Source organism: Acanthochromis polyacanthus, chromosome 9, assembly GCF_021347895.1.
Source record: "Acanthochromis polyacanthus isolate Apoly-LR-REF ecotype Palm Island chromosome 9, KAUST_Apoly_ChrSc, whole genome shotgun sequence".
Taxonomy (NCBI): Eukaryota; Metazoa; Chordata; class Actinopteri; family Pomacentridae; genus Acanthochromis; species Acanthochromis polyacanthus.
This window is the reverse complement of record NC_067121.1, coordinates 40,026,024-40,044,102: the sequence shown is the minus strand read 5'-3', so window position 1 is coordinate 40,044,102 and position 18,079 is coordinate 40,026,024. Positions and strand designations below refer to the sequence as shown.

The window sequence follows — 18,079 nt, the reverse complement described above, 5'->3', positions numbered from 1 at the left end:
TGGATGTTACCAGAGGTGTAACATCATCCTCTGTTTTTCTTGTTTGTTTTATTTAACCAGACAACACGGCCGGCATTGTGGCTCGGCGTTCAGGTTTTCAGCGGCGGCTGCAGGACGTCTACCTTCTTCCTGTTGTGGTTGAAGACAGCGGTTATCCCGCCCAGAGCAGCACAACCACCGTCACCATCCGAGTGTGCTCCTGTGAGGCCGGAGGCTCGCTGCTGACCTGCTCGGCGGAGGCTATCTTCCTGCCCGTGGGCCTCAGCACTGGAGCTCTGATGGCTATTCTTCTGTGTGTGGCTTTACTGATGGGTAAGCTTGTCTCTCTTCTGCTCAATATAGTGACATATACACACACCAAAACACTTCTTATAGGACAAAAACTGGCACATTATATTGCACATTTAAGCTTTTTTGGCCAACCAAGTTTCAGTCTGAGATTGTGCTCAGTGTGTTGTGACCCTGACAGTAAGTCTTTTCAGTTATGAACAGTTGAGAATTGCACAAGGACTTAATGTTTCTGTAACAGCTTGTTGACCTTTAAAGAAACTTTCAAGAAATGCAGGTTTTACCTTAAAGTGTGATAGAATTTAGCTTCTCGTCATAGTTGACATTTATTTCCAAAGGGTTCTGGCTTGCAGCTGATGATAATAAAGGGAGTCATTTTATCAGGAGTGCCCATTATGTAACACTAGAGGGTGCCAGCAAGCCACGACGAGTCTCTAATTACCACAGGGAGGCGTGGAAGTGTTCACTCAGAGAGGCTGGTTCCTCATTTACTCATTTTTTCTCTCCCGTTTATTATCTCATTTCATTTATGCTGCTGTTACCAAGATTTCTAGTTACATAACCGGCTGTCCCACCACAGCGAAAACAAGCAAGGTCACGTGTGCACGGCTCTTATTGTGTGTCTGAGTGTGTGCACACATACCCCCTCTTAAAAGGCACGTGTGTGTTCCATTAAGGATGAAGCAGAAATGAAATGAAAGCAGCTCTTTTTCTTGCCCTTTCAACTGCTTCACCTCAATAATGAAAGAAGCATGTAGGTCTCTCTGTGTGTGTGTGTGTGTGTGTGTGTGTGTGTGTGTGTGTGTGTGTGTGTGTGTGTGTGTGTGTGTGTGTGTGTGTGTGTGTGTGTGTGTGTGTGTGTGTGTGTGTGTGTGTGTGTGTGTGTGTGTGTGTGTGTGTGTGTTCTGACTGATAGCATGTCAAGAGAAGAATCACAGTCTCCTGAGGGCGTTGCGCTTCCTTTATTGGTGTCCTCTGTAGAGCGGGAGGATAACTGAAAGAGGACATAATGGAAGAGAGAGGAGAGGATGGGCTAATAGCTGCTAACACAAAACATGCTCTTTCTTTCTTGTGCCTGACAGAGAGACATTCTCAGTGGCAATATAGCACTTTGCTGTAGGGGGAGAAGGGGGCAGGTATGAGGGAATCCTGTCATGGTGTAAATTAATTAAGTGGTACTATCCTAGCAGAGACTGGTGTGTACGCTGACATGTCTAAAAGGAGTATGTTTGCCCAAATAAGCTCCCTGGAAAAGAAACGATGGAAAATTGCCACTGTGTGGGCTGGTGGTCTTCTGCTTGGCATCTCCTATTGTTTTATTAACCTCTTGTTAGCTCTTGTTACCTTCGGGGCAAACAATACAAGAGGAGTGGGCGGAGAAACCAGCCAAAAAGGAAACAAAAATGCTGCATCGTGGTTGGGACTAATTCCAGACAAGTGAAGCCCATTGAGACCAGGATTGAGCACAGTAGCAATTAGTTTTCTAAGAAAGCAACCTGTAGATTATGTTTTAGATGATTAATCATGAGATCAATTGCCATAGTGAAGAGAATATAAAAAATAGAGGAAAATAACCATCATAATTTGTTATACTGCAAACTTAAATTGCTTGTTTTGTCTGAATAAAGGCCAGCTCATATTTTCTGCACGTTTTTCTGTGAGTCTCAGCCAAAGCCGTCATTGAAAGAGTTGTAATTGAGATAGTCACTGCTGGGTTTTGGAGGTGCTTTGATTTGTTTTTGTCCACAAACACAGGTAGGAGGTTCAGAATTCTCGAAAAATCCGCTGTATGCAGAATGAGTCGGGCATAATGACGATGCTACGGCCCAGTAACCAGCAGCTGTATCCTATAAGATCAAAAAAGTGCAGGAACCCATTAATTGTCCATAGCAGTACAAAACCTACAGTACCGGTCAAAAGACTGGACACACCTTCTCATTCGATGCTTTGTATTTCTGTGTAGTGCTAAACATGACCTGGTTCATTGGTCCTGTTCTACCCAGAGTGAAACAGCCCCAGATGGTCACTGATCCACCCCCATGTTTTACTGTAGGGGCAGATAGTTTGGTTTGGAGCTTCTCCAGGCTTCCTCCTAACCAGTAAGTTGGCTGGAGTAGGCCTCTTATATACCCTGGGAATAAAATTAAGCTGAAGCACGTCAAATAGGACATGAAGTATTATGGAATCAGCTGCAATTTTTGTCATGTTCATCGTATTCTTCAGGTAGTATACCAGGCATTAAAATGAACAAGAAATTGAAGAAGGGGTGGTCTAATCATTTTTTCCATGACTGTATGTTTAGTTTATGGTGATGTAAGTCTAAATGTTTGACAGATTTGCATGACAAATGACCTAAAAAAAAAAAAGAGTATTCCGTTATCAAAATTGTTGTCAGTTTATTAGTCAGTTCATTATACCAGCATAGATCACAGAGGATATTAAAGCTGCAACTGTTTGAACAAAAATAGATTATATTTGTGCACAAATGACAGAAAAGAAAAGTGTTTTAATGTGGGATTTTAAAGGATGGCTGACTCCAAAGACAGTGCTGAGCTGATAACTTCACCTTTGGTTTTCTGTCAAGATTGTGACGCAGCTAGACAAGTATTCTCCAAGGATGTGTGGCTGCGTTCACGCTTAGGAAGGCTCAGAAAAGTCTTAGCACGTTGGATGTGAACTTTGATGACCCTGAAACACTTCCTACCCTGCGGTTGTTAGGAAGCCTTTGTAGGTAACTTTCTGTTTCTGTCACCTAGACTTGGTCAAAAAGCTCCGTACCTCTTTCAGGCATCTGCTGCTGGAGCTACACAGCAACCCAAGCATAAAGAAGTGAGTCACACATAACCTTTTCCAAATCAACAGAAAAGAGGGAAAGTTGAATTTTTGAGGTCGTAATAAGCTGAAGGCAATATGACTAAATTATCCTTACCTGACAACAAACTGACCATACTAAAATCCAGGAGAAAGATCTGCACAAATGACTCTTTATGTATCAAACTAAGTGATCTATTACAACTTGGGTTTTATTTTTGTGGCAGCAGATATCCTCTCTGTTGGAAACACTGAGCCCAGTAAATGCACCTAAAATCATTTCTTTGGAAAACTCAGTGAGAGCACACAACTGCAGTAAGTGCACTGGGTCAAAGGTAAAGCTTGAAGCAAGAAGTGAGTCTTCAAACTACAACAGACAGTTTGTGTTGTCACTGTACTGTTCAGCTTCGTTGTGTTTTTCAGATTTATAGCTGCTGGTTTTGTTGACAAATTGTCACATTGCCTGACTTCTTATGTTTGCTGCCTCGACTGATTTCTTTGTGCAATTTAGTCATCCGATATCAACAATTGATTACAGTCAATCCTAAAGTCTTAACCCTTGCAAGGTCATGTTATTATATATATATATATTTGCATGTACAGCCATGTTTCTGGAGGAGCACATATACTAAAACCACCTAATCCATAAAAATATCGATCAAGTCTTGCGAGGTCGCATTGTCGTAGACGTTCGCCATATTGAATTTCGGCCGGTGCGCGATCCGGATAAGAGCTTCGTAATTACGGCTTCGTTGTAATGGCTCATCATTTGAAATAAACAAATTTAGGGCCAATGTTTATATCTTACCATTGATCGACTTAAACATCCGGGTGTGCGCATATTTTATGTTACTTAACAATCATAAACAAGTCGCAGGTCAGACTATGCCGTGAGCCGTGTTGGGCCGAGAATGTTCGGTTTCGGCTGTGTGTACAAGTAAGCCGGCTTTTTAAGGGTTAATTTGGACTCTCTGATTGGTCCCTCGCTGTCCTAAAAATGAAGAGCCATTATCCAGTCCAGTGTTTTGGTGATCCTTCCATCCACCCCAGCCTCCCCTAATGCCACTAGATGACTGTGAAAAATCAGGTTTTTGGGGCATTTTCTGAAACACCCGAACCTGTACCGACTGATAGAGGTTGCTTTAAATTGTAACTATTGCTCTTTCTAATAGGATACAGTCTCGGTTGAGTGTCAGCTCTGCTAGTCCTCCTTTAGAAGAGTTGTGGAGGTCAGCGGTGTCTAGATGACCTTCATTATGGGGCCTTCCAGAGCAGTTTGGCAGGATCTCCTGATGTGCAGCTGCAGCCTTCCAGCTGATATTTGCTGCTGCTGTTGGCTGTGCAGTGAACCTCGTGGTCACACCTCAGACCTATCCCCCCCGTTAAAGGAATCCACGTCTTTGCACCGTTGAGATCTTAACAGAAAGACGGGATCACCTTCCTTTAGTAGAACAACTGAAGTGTCTACCTCCTCCACATGTAGTCCACACATAATGCGGTTTCCCAGGTAACAAGTGAAGGTGATAGGTTCTACTTTCACAACAAAGGTGAGGATGGGGAAGAAAGTCATCAAACCACTGTACCTTGGTCTTTCTCCAGATAATTAAGAGGCTGGGTCTGCTTGTTCATCACGCTGAGTGCTAATCACACCATCACATCAAAATCTTAGCCACTACCTTCCTGTTTCCGTCTCAAATAAACATGTTGTTCTCTGGTTTAGGCCACATCTGAGACTTGTGACCAAACAACAGGACCCTAAATAGATTTGGCAATTTGGAAGCTGCCAGACTCACGTCCACAGGAACAAGTGGACCAGTGAAGAGTTCTAATTGGATGTGCTGGCCTGTCTTACCGTCCCTGAATAAATCCATGTATTTCATATGTAAATGGTTTTCACATATTTAGCATAAACATGAGGGTTAATTGATAAAGTGTCAACTTTCCTGACTATCATTTGCAAGAATGAATACCTACATTCATTATGAAGGTGCTTTCTCAGATTTCATGATTTGCTGCATTTTTGATTTGTATCATAGTTAATTGAACATTTTTCACTTTTACAGTGTGGATCCTACTATACAGGACATGTGAGGATGTCATTTGGAAATGTTTATGGGAATTTGTTATGTGATGTTGTGGACACATAGGTAATTAATCACCACAAAATATTCAGCAGATTTAAGTGTACTGTAAAGAACTGCAGCCTTTTAATGGTGAGCTTCTCGTGGCCAAGCAGTCTGCCCTATTTCTCACTTCTCTTTGGCTCAGAAGGTGCTGTACAGAGTGTTTGTTTCTCGTGTCAGAAAGTGGCTTTTCTGCTAAATAACACCCTGCAGTAATTTACCAAGCCAACAACCCCACCTCCTACTCCTCTTCCCTCAACCCTAAATAAATCCTCCTCTTATGCTAACACAGCGTTATTCTCTCACCTGCAGCGCGATACAGTGCCACCGCTGATCCCGCCGACTTTATTTGATTGTACAACTATCAAGTGACACGCTCCAGCAGACAGAACGCTGGCTTCAACCTGAATGACAAATGGAGTCAATAAACGGTGCACGGCTTCAGCTGGAGTGATTTTACAGACAAACTGCAGACTCTGTCCTCTCATTCAAATTCACTTTCGGTGCTGTTCTATCTCGAACTGTACTTTTTCTTATTCTCAATCCCCGCTTGTGTCATACTGTAAGTTCATCTTTCCTCCGGTAGCAAGCGGTTCACCGAAGAAAAAGCCACAAGGCAGTTTTTCTGTTCTCTCAAAGAGCCGAACATGCTGAAACATCACTATGCTCTAGTACATACCAGCAGCCTCCATTAACTCAGCCCCTGGTATACATTATAACCTTGTTTAGTTTCTATAGCACATAGCCCAGGGGGACGTTGTTGTTTTTCCCCTCTGTGTGCTGATGGGCTTCACAGATCAGAAGATTGGCTTTCTAATGGGGTTGTAAAGTTTCTATGTAAGGACCTCATCATGCTGCATCTGCATGTGGCGTTTGGAATGAGGACTTTCCAGAGCAGATGGGTGAAAAGATCGTGTATTGATCATGAGATCTTTGATTACTGGCTCTCTGGCTTCAGTCCAGTACAGTCTGTTCTTCCATCAGTTGTTGTTGTTCTAGTGTTATTTGAAGGCAAAAGAAGAAACAAGTGTTGTGTTAATAGGCAGCCTACTGCAGAGAAGCCATTCTGGAAATAGAATGGAACAGAATGATGTTAGTAAAGCTGGATAAAATATAAATAGTAAAGATAGAGTACTCTGTTCAACAATACTGACATTTATTCATTGATGGAAATATTTGAGTTATTCTGTATTTAAAAGACTTGACATGATCACGAACACATCGATGACAAATCAAAAAACATATGTTTGACTGCAAAATTTACATTTAAACTGTAGCACAAATCATAAAATCACAATATGACCTGGCATTACATAGTATATAATAGTAGTTTTGCTTACAGGACTAGAAAATTATCACAGTATTCATCTGTTAAAAATGATACGATTCACTGTTTTATTGGTACTTGAGGACATACAGTGTTTGAACATTGTACTCCTGTGAATTTAAAACAACTGAACAGTATGTGTGTGTGCAACACTTAAAAAGGGAAAATGCATGATCACACTATGGTACAATAATTTGCCTCTTTATTCCATTACTTGTTCTCATGTTTTAGATTTTTTTTTATCATTTCTAGACAGGTCTTTTATCACAGTGCTAACTTTGGTGTACTGACCAGTGACCACTCTGTGTATCTCACCATAATATGACAAGATGTGACATATAGCAAAACACACAACATAGATATTACACACCATTTGATAGACATGTGATAAACTCCTCAGCCCCACTGCCTGTTGTTTGTTTGGTACGGTGTCAGGCCTCCTCCTTTAGCAGCTTTTGTGACCTCAGTTGGTGGTGCTTCCCTTTCTGAGATGCCTCTTTGGTTTTGTTATTTTGTTTGGATTGCTTTCCCTATTTTTCCACACATGCACTCGTTTGCACCGTTTATCCTACTGACTACACAAATGGGGCCTCGCATCACATCTGTGGCAAAAAGACAATGTACTTTTTTAAAACATAATATACATATAAACTGTACACACACAAAACATACAACAGTTTGACAAATCATTCTCCCCATTAGCTTATAATAAGTTGCTAAGCAGTTCTATTAGCTCTCACTCATTATGTAAGTCTGTCATCTGTTTGATGGAATGAGGTCAACATCTAAGAACTTCTTACTTCATGATTCAGAATTGAGTGTCCTGAACTTCAGCATGCAGGCTTTCAGAACTTTCTCATTTCTTTTTTTCCTGCAGATCCACTGCTGTTTGTTCTGACAGGCAGCAGACAGAAATTATTTCGTTTGTCTGTGATGACTAAAATTAGCAGCGAGGCTAAATGCACAGATTTTAAAGAAGATACATCTGTCTCAAATTAAGTGAAAAGCTACGCAGGAATTTTAAGAGAGAGAAAAGTCTGACAGAAATACCAAACTATGTTAAACTCGACTGAGGATTCATGTCTTTTTCTGCGTTACCAACCGTCTTAACAAGACGTCAGCGTATTAAAGTGAGATGCAGAAGGTAGAAAAGGCCTCACAGGGCACTTTAAGCTCATTGATTGTCTGGTTAAAGCAGTTTTTTTCTGCACTATTAATTCTATAGACGTAGACATGGCACACCATGGACAGATAAATGTGTCTGTTATCAAATGCAGAAGAGACAATAAGGGAGTTAAATGCAGACAATAGGATGGAAAGAACTGTGAGCGAGAATTTCTAAACAAGACATACTTAAAGGGCTATGTGTTTGTATGATTTATATTCTGATGGTATGGATTTTAGACTTTTCCTGATTATATTATCACCCTACAAGTTTATGATAAGAACCCATGTTTTATTTATTGCAGCTTGGTTTGGAAGAAATCGCGTCTTTTTTCTTTATTTTCACCTTTTTTTCACGACTAAGTGTGAGTCTAGCTCTAAATATGGGGGGATCTGCAATGTTTTGCTGCTGAATTGGAGGAGGAAATTCAACAGTAGTTTGTAGGGACATAACTGTCAAATTCACTAAAAAGTAAAAGAATTTTCTAAGCCACATTTTTTCCTGATTAGTTTTCTGATTACCATGCATTTAAGTTTTTATACAATCTGTTTTAAACTCTGTAACTAGATGTTTCTATCAAAATGCACTTTAGGTGGTGTGTTATATTTCTCCTTTTATGTGATCAAGAACACAGTTTTCTACCCCGGGCATTTTTATTCAAATTTTCTGTTGGGCGAATGGTGATGTTCAGTTGTTTTCTGCCCGTCTGTGTGTTTCCACTGGGACATCTACAGCCCCTGTCAAAAGCTTTGAGACGGGTTCTCATTTATTTGAATGAGGAAGTGTCTCAAAACTTTTGACAGGGAGTGTAGCTGTGGTGAACTGCCAACTCTGAATTGATCATAGGTGTGAATGTAAGCGTCTAAGCAGTGGGTGTAATGTAATTGTGTGTGTCAGCTCTGAGATTGACTGTCTGGGGTGTATCTGATTTCAGCTGGGATTGGCTCCAGCCCCTCTAGCGAAGGCCAACAGGGAATATGTGGTGGCTGGACGGATCAGACGTTTTCTAACACGGTTGTTGATCTTTTCAATTGATGATTCAATCGGGAGAGTTACCCACAGAACCTGCAGGAGTGCTCCAACTGTCAGCTTTCTTACTCTTTTCTGACCATTTTAAACATGGCTGCCAACTAGATTGCTCCAAAAGGGTTGAAAAAGTTAAAAGAAAGACCAACAACAGCGATGGGTTGCATGGACTCACGTGATGCTCAGGTCTTTTTAGCCATGCCCGATGGGTACGTCGGCGGGGTTATTGCATTCTGTGCGGTATCTGGCTGGGTAAGTATGTATGTATGTATGTATGTATGTGGCTATGTCCGGTCCAATATCTCTGCAACCGCTGAAGTCAGGATAATCAAACTTGGCACTGAAGATCAGTCTAAGGTCCCCTGCTCAGTTGTGGAGTTACAGGTCAGCAGATCAAGTAGGGAGGGAGATACGTACGATGATCAAAATTGATACATATTGCATCAGTTGTATAGGGAGGACAGGGTTTTCGCCAGCAGAGGGTGTGGTTCTGTCTTCTACTGAGGGCTCATCTAGTTGTTCACTGATTTGATTTTACATTTTGGGGTAACTCTCCACATTTTTGTCAACCCCCATTCCCAATGTTAGATGCTAAGGCAAAATGCATACATGGTCAAAATTGTGTTGTCAGTTTCAAAATAGGCTGCGACTTATTGCAATCAACTAAAAGCTAGCTGGTGACACAGGCTTAGCTAAAAATAAAGCTAAGCCCTGCTCCTGATTTTCCCCTAGTTGTGTTCTGTAAATGAAAAATATGCATTTTGATGAGGGGGCATTTTGGTTATTCTGTTTGTTATTTCCCATAATCAAATCAGGCAGCGGCTCAATTACCTCCAGCTACTGTAAAGGCAGCTACTTTAGCAGCTCTCATTAGCTGCCATCTCATTTTTGACACAAATAAATGTGATTTTTCCATTTCGAGCACCCTGCACCCTCCCGCAGGGATCCCATAGTTATCTACATTGATTACACTGCAGCAGAACAGCCATCACTCCGTTGTGGTTCCTCACCGGTCCCCCCTCCAGATAATGGATGTGATTATCCAGAGACGGCCGCTTGATGTACCCGTTCAAAAATACCAATCAGACGAGACATCAGTATTCTACAGATAGACAATATGTCAGAGTCTGCTTATGACGCCTGCTTAATTGGCTTTAAATCACCAGCTTGGTTGCTCTTATCAGACCACAGAATCAAAGACAGAACAGATGAACAACCTAATGTGTGCTGCAGTTTTTTTTTTAAGAATTTGGTATCTCAGAAAGTTTGAGAAAGACTCAAGTGTGTCAATTGTGAGAGTTTGCTTGATTTAATGAGGCAGCTTGTAGCTTCTGTATCGTTCTGTTGTCTCAACCTACCAGCAATTCAAGTGCTGTTCCAGTGTTCACACTACTGTTACTACTTCAGCCAAAAATAATTATTTCACATCGGCTTACAGCTTAAAGTATCTGTGTCAGCATATCCCAAAAAGGTGTTCTACTTCAGCGGAGAAGATGGCTGAGGCAGTGACCTGAGATGAGGTCAACAACCAAGAGGTTTGGTCTAATTGTAAGCATTCTGGTTTTATTTAAAGCGTGAATGCAGTAAAATATAAGTACAGCAACCTCTGCTGAAACAAAAACAGATTTCACTTCATATCCTTCTGTGTTCTTTTGATACAAGCACAGAAAAAAATCCTCTAAATAGGATTTATGGAATAAGGCGCACAAATCGTTGATTGAACTTCATCTGCATCAAACATCAAACACTTGATTAGCTCAATCAAAATGCTCAACAAGCTGTTTTATTGCCAGCCATAACTAGAATTGGTTCAAGCATACTGAAAAGGTCAAAAGTTTGTAATTGTCGGTCAGACAGACGACACAGAATGTTTATCAAAGTGGACTAGTAGACGTTGTACTGAACTTTAATGGTCTCATTTTCTGCAGCAGGTCAGTCAAGTGCTGCACATGTTGGACAGAATGCCTTTATTAAGCGTGAATTTTGAAATGTGTGAAGTAGAGTTGAGTTCTCTGTTTTAAAATCTTGTCTTCTTGTCCTTTTTGTTTATTGTTTAATTGTTTTAAGAGTCAGTCAGTGCTCAGTTGTGTAAGTTATTCTAATCTTTGTCTAGTAAGCCATTTAATTAGAAAGGTAAACAGTTTTTTAATGGTAAAAACAGGCAAAAGGTGAGTGCATCAGTGGATAAAAAGAGGTATAACGGGTGCTCTTCAGGATCTAGTGGAAAAATCCGTTCAAACAGAAAAAGAAGAGAAGTCTGACGCACTCCGAGTTCCTAAAAGTCCTTTAATAACTCATGGACGGCAGTTTACGCGTTTCGGCCAGCACGAGGCCTTCATCAGAACAAAATACAACACTAGGGCACGGGTGTGCCTGATAAGGGCTGAAACCAGGTCACATGACCACATCACATGATACAAGACATCACTATTTAATAATAGAAAAGCAACATTAGAAATACGGCGACAATAGAAAGACCAGAAGAATAAGGTAATCATAGACAATACCCATGTTTCCACAGCACCCTATAAATCGAACAGCTATGTACAGCAAAAGATAAATCTTCAATGACCCTCAAACCTAAAGCAACAGAGGATAGTATTCACACAGTACATCACTAACAGGCAGTGTAATAACAAAGTCAAAAATTCATAAAAACACTGAAAAATCCACCTCCTCATTGAGGCCTGGAAAAACAGTAGCTTTTAGAGTCTCAATCCAAAAAGCTTCTCTTTGTGCCAAAGTTCTTAGTGTGTCACCACCTCTGTTGGTTTTGGGGATTACTTCAATTGCCATCACAGTGAGTTGGTTGGGGTTACAACAAATAGAATTTTTTAAATGTTTGGCAATCGGGTAAATGAGATTTACAGTCCTTATTGCATATTTGTGCTCTGAGAATCTGTCTCTCAGTCTCCTTTTTGTAAGTCCTATATAGAAACAACCACATTTGCAGTCCAAGTGGAAGACAACATGAGTAGAATTACAATTTGCAAAATCTTTACAGTGAAATGTTCTGAGTCCAGATGAGTCCTTGAAGGTGGTAGATTTGTTGATGTATGCAAAACAGTTTTTTTTTGTTGTTGTTTTGTTTTTTACTACAAATGTAGCAGGTTGTTGCAATAGTTGCTGGTTCTGTGAGGACGTGTTCCTGGTGTATCATGAAACACGTTCGAGCTAAATTTTCCTGATGAATGAAGAAGGAAAATGACTTGATGCAGTGTTCAATGTCAAGTTTTGTCTTGGATTTTGACTCTCAGAACATGGCACATCATGTCATTAGGATCATCCAGGTGAAGCATCTCAATGGTCTCCAGTGTTGAATTAGTCTAATTCCACTGTTAAAGACCACAGATTACCTCACATTACAGACAGATAGCACGGTGACGCCACAGGTTCTTCCCGTCCATTCCTAAACTATTGTTGTAGCTATGTGAGGTTTACTTTATTTCAGACACAAAACAGGTGCTGGGTTTGTGAGGCATCGTAGCAGACTCACTGTTGGAGGATTTTTTAACCAACCACACTTAACTGTGATTGCTTTGGAATGGCACTTCCACCGATGGACCCTCTGGAGTTAGACTGGGTTGTGCTTGGAATGGAAGAGTTGGTTAAGCTTAATTTAAATCACAAAGACGCCAATAATTAGCCTAGAACGCTTGACATGACAACATAATTACCTTTTCTATCTGCTCTGCAGTAAAGCGTAAGAACTTTAAACTCTTTTTTTTCTTTCATCTTCACTATCTCTGTTGTTACTTCACTCTGCCTTTGAAGAACAAAGCTGCAGGTGAGCATAGGGCTTCATTTAGCAGCTAAACAGCAGGGTTAGAGTTAGTGGTAGAATAATGAGTGGTTGGGGGTGTTTGTATCCGGATTAATAGATTAAAGATTCTAAATACTCAAGTGAGATTTTGATAGTAATGTGAGTGAACCAGACCTTTACATAGCCCATGTGGAAAAAAGACTGCTGTGTACCTGAATGGGGAAAAAAGTTGCTGTTTTCAGCCTGTATTATATTTTAAGGTTGCTCAAATTTGTTTAGGATTGTAGTTTGTTCTTCTTGTGAGAAATATACAAGTCTAGACCTATCCGTGTTTGCTGCTGGTCATTTATGTGCACACACCACCCGTTTATATAAACATGCTCATAGCTACATTCAGAAAGCCCAGGCAGACTCACCTTTGATAATCAGCTTTGTGTGGCCACTTAGAATGACTGTAGTTGTTTAGTTTTGTGAAGCCATATGACTAAAAGACACACTGGGTACGTTGAACTCGCTCCATAGGACAAGCCTGAGGTCATAAGGGTGAGTACGATGGATGCTGTGTGCTCCCAAAAGAAACTGTGAGATTTCGAGGGAGCAGCAGGGACCTTTCTTCTAGCCTTCTTCAAAGCTGCTCAAGCTCCATTTTGGCAGCTCATATCCCTCACATTCAGACTCCAACTGAGAGCACAGCAGATTAGCCTGCGTCTGACCTGAGAGAGAAGTGTCATCGTTTTAGACCCTGACATCAGGATACTTCACGCTGCGCTTTTTGTTTGTCTGCTTATAGAAAATACATGATGGCACTGCTGGGGTGTGCAGATTGTGGTAACCAGAAACCGTTGGCAAACACTCAGACCGTCTAAACAGCTTAAGAAAACTGTTTGACCTTAGTTTGTACCTTGTTCTTTTGGTGTTTTTTTTGCACTCATGAACTTGTGCATCATCCCAATAGATTGATTCAGATATTTTCAGTTATATCTTAATATATTATCCAAATACGATTCAACCCCTTGTCTCCAATCTTCTGGAATGACCTGCTTTGTCTGCTGCCTCTGTGACCTGACCCTGGATAAAAGAAAGAGGATGGATGGATGGATGGATGGATGGATAGATGGTATCCAAATATCTTTGCATAGTTTCGGGAAGTTAGCATCTGCTGCAATCACTCCTCTTGTTGACAGTGACCATGAAGAAATGTTTTCATTTGAAATTTGAAGCCATAGTCATGTTTTTCTTGATTCATTAATAGGTGCCTGATTTGCCTGTAGACAGATCTGGAGTGTTAACTTAACTGTACATCCGTTGATTCTGTCTCACAAGTTTCTTCAGAAGAAAAATATAGGGATTTCCTTGAAAAACAAAAAGGCCACAATGACGGATGTAGTGCAAAGAAATAATATTACAGCAACATAATCCATATGACTGAGAGTGTCTGCAACAAGCTCGACTGCTGCTGACTCACCGAAACTGCAGGTTAACTTACTTTGTGTTGTCTTATTCAGCGTGTTATTAATGATGCATCATGATTCTCATGCTGTGGACATCCATCACGTCCATCTGCAGTGATTTTTGTTTCTTATCTCCTTTGCCTCACAGGTCAGCACTGATCTGAGAGGACACTGAGATTCAGCAAAATAAGAAAGAGCTAGATTTACAGGATCAAATCTACCAGACGATATAAAATCCTGAGTAAACCCTGTATGAATGCATAGCTGCTGCTTCGCCCTCACCCCTGGGCATTGTCTGTCTGTTTTACTGATAGTTTGTAAGTTGGATTATTTAAAGAAAATGCTGTGCTATGCTATGCTATGCTATGCTATGCTATGCTATGCTATGCTATGCTATGCTATGCTGTACTATTCAACTTTCTAGTAGTCAGTTATAGTCAGTTATGTTCAACGGCGACTCCATTCAACTTTTAGCAGAGATGAAGCTACGTGGTTAAAGATTTAGGTGGCTTAATTTCGTTCTTCATATCCACAGCAGACAGCCTTCCCCTACAGAGCTATGATCCCAATATCTTGGAGTTTGTCTTAGATTGCCAGAGGAGTCAGAAGATACTGAAACAGCCTCAATCGACAGAAAAACTGCAGCAGCGCATCTAAGATATTGAGCAACCTACCTGCCAAGTGTTGTGGAAAACTGTGTGCTGAGGAGGACTGGTGCTGTTCTGAAGGCAAAGGCTGCTCACACCAAATATTGATTTCATTTAGGAGTTTTTCTTCTTTACTGCACCTTGTATGAAATTCAGTGGATTTTAAAAAAAAAAACATTACTTTGAAAGCATCCTCCATTCACTGTGAATTCCTAAAGCTTGTTTACAGTGCTGTGTATGGTTACCTTTTCCCCTATTCTTTCATTTATCCAAGCTTGATTTAACCAAACCTTTTAAAGTTATTTTTATTAGACTTTATTTAAAATGTTGAAAATTTGTTTCAGCCACAGACCTAATGACATACTCACGTAACATTAAAAAGTGGCTTTTGCACTGAACTACCAATAAAGGTATGTGAAGTGCAGTGCACTTGTTCTGCCAAAAGTTGGACTTTGTTAAAATGTGATCCAGGCTGTGCTGACCTTTGTGGGGACAGCCAATTATTGCTGGCCACTGCTTGAAGAAAATAAAGCTTTCCTAGTCACTCTGAGTTTCTAGGTAACACTTTTACCTTATTCTTTCCATACTGAATCCTGAGGAAAAGACAAAACAACTACTCTCTTGGCAAAATACCAATGTGCGAATGGAGCTGCTAGCTTTGTAACAATTACCCTGAACAAGGCTCCGAACTGCAGTGATGTACTAGCTATTAATTTTAGCATTGGAGTGAAGATAGCATTATTTAATACAACGCTATGAGAACTAAATTGTGCTCGAACCAATAGAAAACACAGTACATATGCATTAACGCTTTTACAACTGAAAAATAATCAAAAAGAACGTTGCAAAGATGTGAGGAATTCTAAGAAACTGGGAACAAGCTTGCTATAAATGCTACAATTTGAGTAGTATTCAAACTTTAACAAGTATGAATCACTCTGTTGGTATCAAAAAACTGACTGAAACACCACATTTTGCTTTAAGAGCCTTTTTCCTGGAATCAAAACCTATGCAGTTTGTAGTAATCATTAATAATAATTAGTACAACTGTACATGTGGCCTTAAATCAACAAGTCAGGAGCTTACGAGGAATCAACCAGGCCTTTTCCAACTAACCCATCATTTCATTCTCTTTGTGTCTTGCAGTCATGTCGGCTTTATACATGGGGCAGAGACGCCACAAACAGAAAGAGACTCTGATGACGTCCAAAGAGGACATCCGTGATAACGTCATTCACTACGACGATGAGGGCGGCGGCGAGGCTGACACACACGCCTTCGACATGGGAACTCTACGCAACACACACTCACAGCGCACCAGCACTCAGAGCAGCAGCTCCAAGAAGGAGAAAAACGGCTACGGCAACGGAGTTCTGCTGCACCTCAGCAGTCGCTGCGACGACGTCAGGTCACCTGACATCCATCGAGAAACAGCCTGCGTCATTTCCGCCATGAACGGCAAGGCCACACTTCCCTCCCGAGGCAGAGTGACTGAGGGTGATGCAGAAATGATCCGGGATTTCATAGAACACCGGCTGGTGGAGAGCGGCCAGGGTTACGCCGCTCCGCCCTACGATTCACTGGCGACCTACGCTTATGAGGGCGAAGGCTCGGTGGCCGGATCCCTCAGCTCCATCGAGGAGTCGTTTGTTATTGATGAGTCGGGGGATTTCAGCTCCCTTGGTGACTGGGGACAGCCGTTTAAAACACTGGCTAGCATTCTGGACAGACAGCCGCCTACACTGTCAGAGGAGAGCTGAGAGGAAGTTGGACAGCACAGAGATGTTCAGCAGCCATGTGGGGACTAGCTCACTTTTCTAGACTTGTTTTTTTACTGTGACAGGCACTGGCTAGAGTGATGTAAGGACGTTTAAAAAGTTGTCAATGTGAGGTAGAGTTGTGGACTGGTTAGCTAGAGAGCAGAAGATCTAGCATCAGGTGTGTGAAGAGTAAACTTGATAGCTCCTCAAAGTGCCTGAGGTATTCTGTGTTAACATGTATTTTAATTCATGTTACTTAATAAAAATATGTTCAACGAAAGTTTTGATTTCAAAATATTGTCAAAACATCCTCAGACTGGGTGTGTTTGCATGGAGGAGTGTCGAAATCAGCATTCACCTGCATTCTCACCAGCCTAGAGGACCATGTAGTCAGTTATCATTGCAGATGTAGACTTTGGCTGAAAGTTTGTCATTTCTGCCGTGCATTTCATGTAACATTGTCCTCCATTTCCACTATCTGCATGCTACCTATTCAAAATCCCCTTTACCACAGGAAATGACAACAACCTCTGAGCATCAAACTACATTCTGAAGATCTGAAGTTTTGTAGAGGCTTTGGATTGTCCAATAAGGTGTGTCTGCTTAGTGTTTTTAGTAAAAGTTTGACATTTGAATGACAGTGCTCGTCTTCATGCAAGCCAAAGTTCTACTAAAACAAATTCTTCTTGACACTATTTTGCAGGGGCGCCGTTGCTGCATCCTGGGCTTACTGCCATCCGAGATGACTACGATGAATTTGAACAAATGCAAAGCAACCAGAGCATCTTTACTCCTATGGGTGATAAGGAGTTGTAGCAGTGGATATAGGTCTGACCAAACCAATCCTTTTGGCAGCTGCAGTGTAAGGTTTCTCATCTTAAGTAGAATAAAACCACAGGTTTTACTAATATTTCTGCCCTTCTGCTATATCTTTTAAGCTTCAGCTTGCAGCCACACTGCCAATGGAACCCAAAGGCTAGTTTGCAAGACATCATCTCAGGGTCAAGTAATGCTTAAAGATCTCTAGCAAGCCTTGTGTATTCTCAGAACTAGTGCTAACTGAGACTTGGTCTGTGTGGATTCTCAGTCATCCAGGTCATGGTAGTCCTACCAGCTTCAGTGAAATGCCAGTGAATTTCTTTTTTAGCTTCTTGAAGATGCTTCACCTCTTTCTCTTTCAGTTCTGAATCAAAGAACTGCAAATACTTTTGCTTTTGTCCTTTTGGTGGCGAACACAGTGGAGCAGTGGTCAGCACTGTTTCCTTAAAGCAAGACGGCTTGGGGTTGGATTCTGCTGACTGGTTGGAATGTTTCTGTGTGAAGTTTGTATGTTATAAAGTGCATAAGGGCAGATGCTTTGGTTTCCTCCTCACAGTTCAAGACAATGCAGGTTCGGTTGCAGGAACTGATGACTATACATTTTTGATACAATCCATGTGAACATAAATTAAAGCTGCAGTAGACGGCAATCTGGAAAATGCCAGGTTTAGAAAATGTAAAGCTCCTAAATAATCAAACTAAAAGCCAGATAGATAGATAGATAGATAGATACTGTATTAATCCAGAGGGAAATTTAATTCAGCATTCATTTGTGACCTCCATCTGGATTCAAACTTTCTGCTTTCCCAGTTGAACTTTGTTGCTGTTGTGAAAGTTCAGAGAGGTCGGGAGAGGAGAGGAGGCAGACACAGAGAGACACATTGGAGACTCAGATGTCT

The 18,079-nt window shown here is 41.1% G+C and overlaps 1 protein-coding gene across 1 annotated transcript in view; it reads left to right on the top strand.

The window, feature by feature from the left end:
* The window catches only part of LOC110962647 (cadherin-12-like), a 140,273-nt gene extending 123,632 nt beyond the window's left edge, over positions 1–16,641 (top strand). The window contains exons 12-13 of the mRNA XM_022210641.2: positions 61–312; positions 15,748–16,641. Of these exons, the coding sequence (XP_022066333.1) occupies positions 61–312; positions 15,748–16,361 (866 nt within the window). The 3' untranslated portion in view covers positions 16,362–16,641. The remainder of the gene's footprint in view (positions 1–60; positions 313–15,747) is intronic.
* Positions 16,642–18,079: the final 1,438 nt, after the last annotated feature.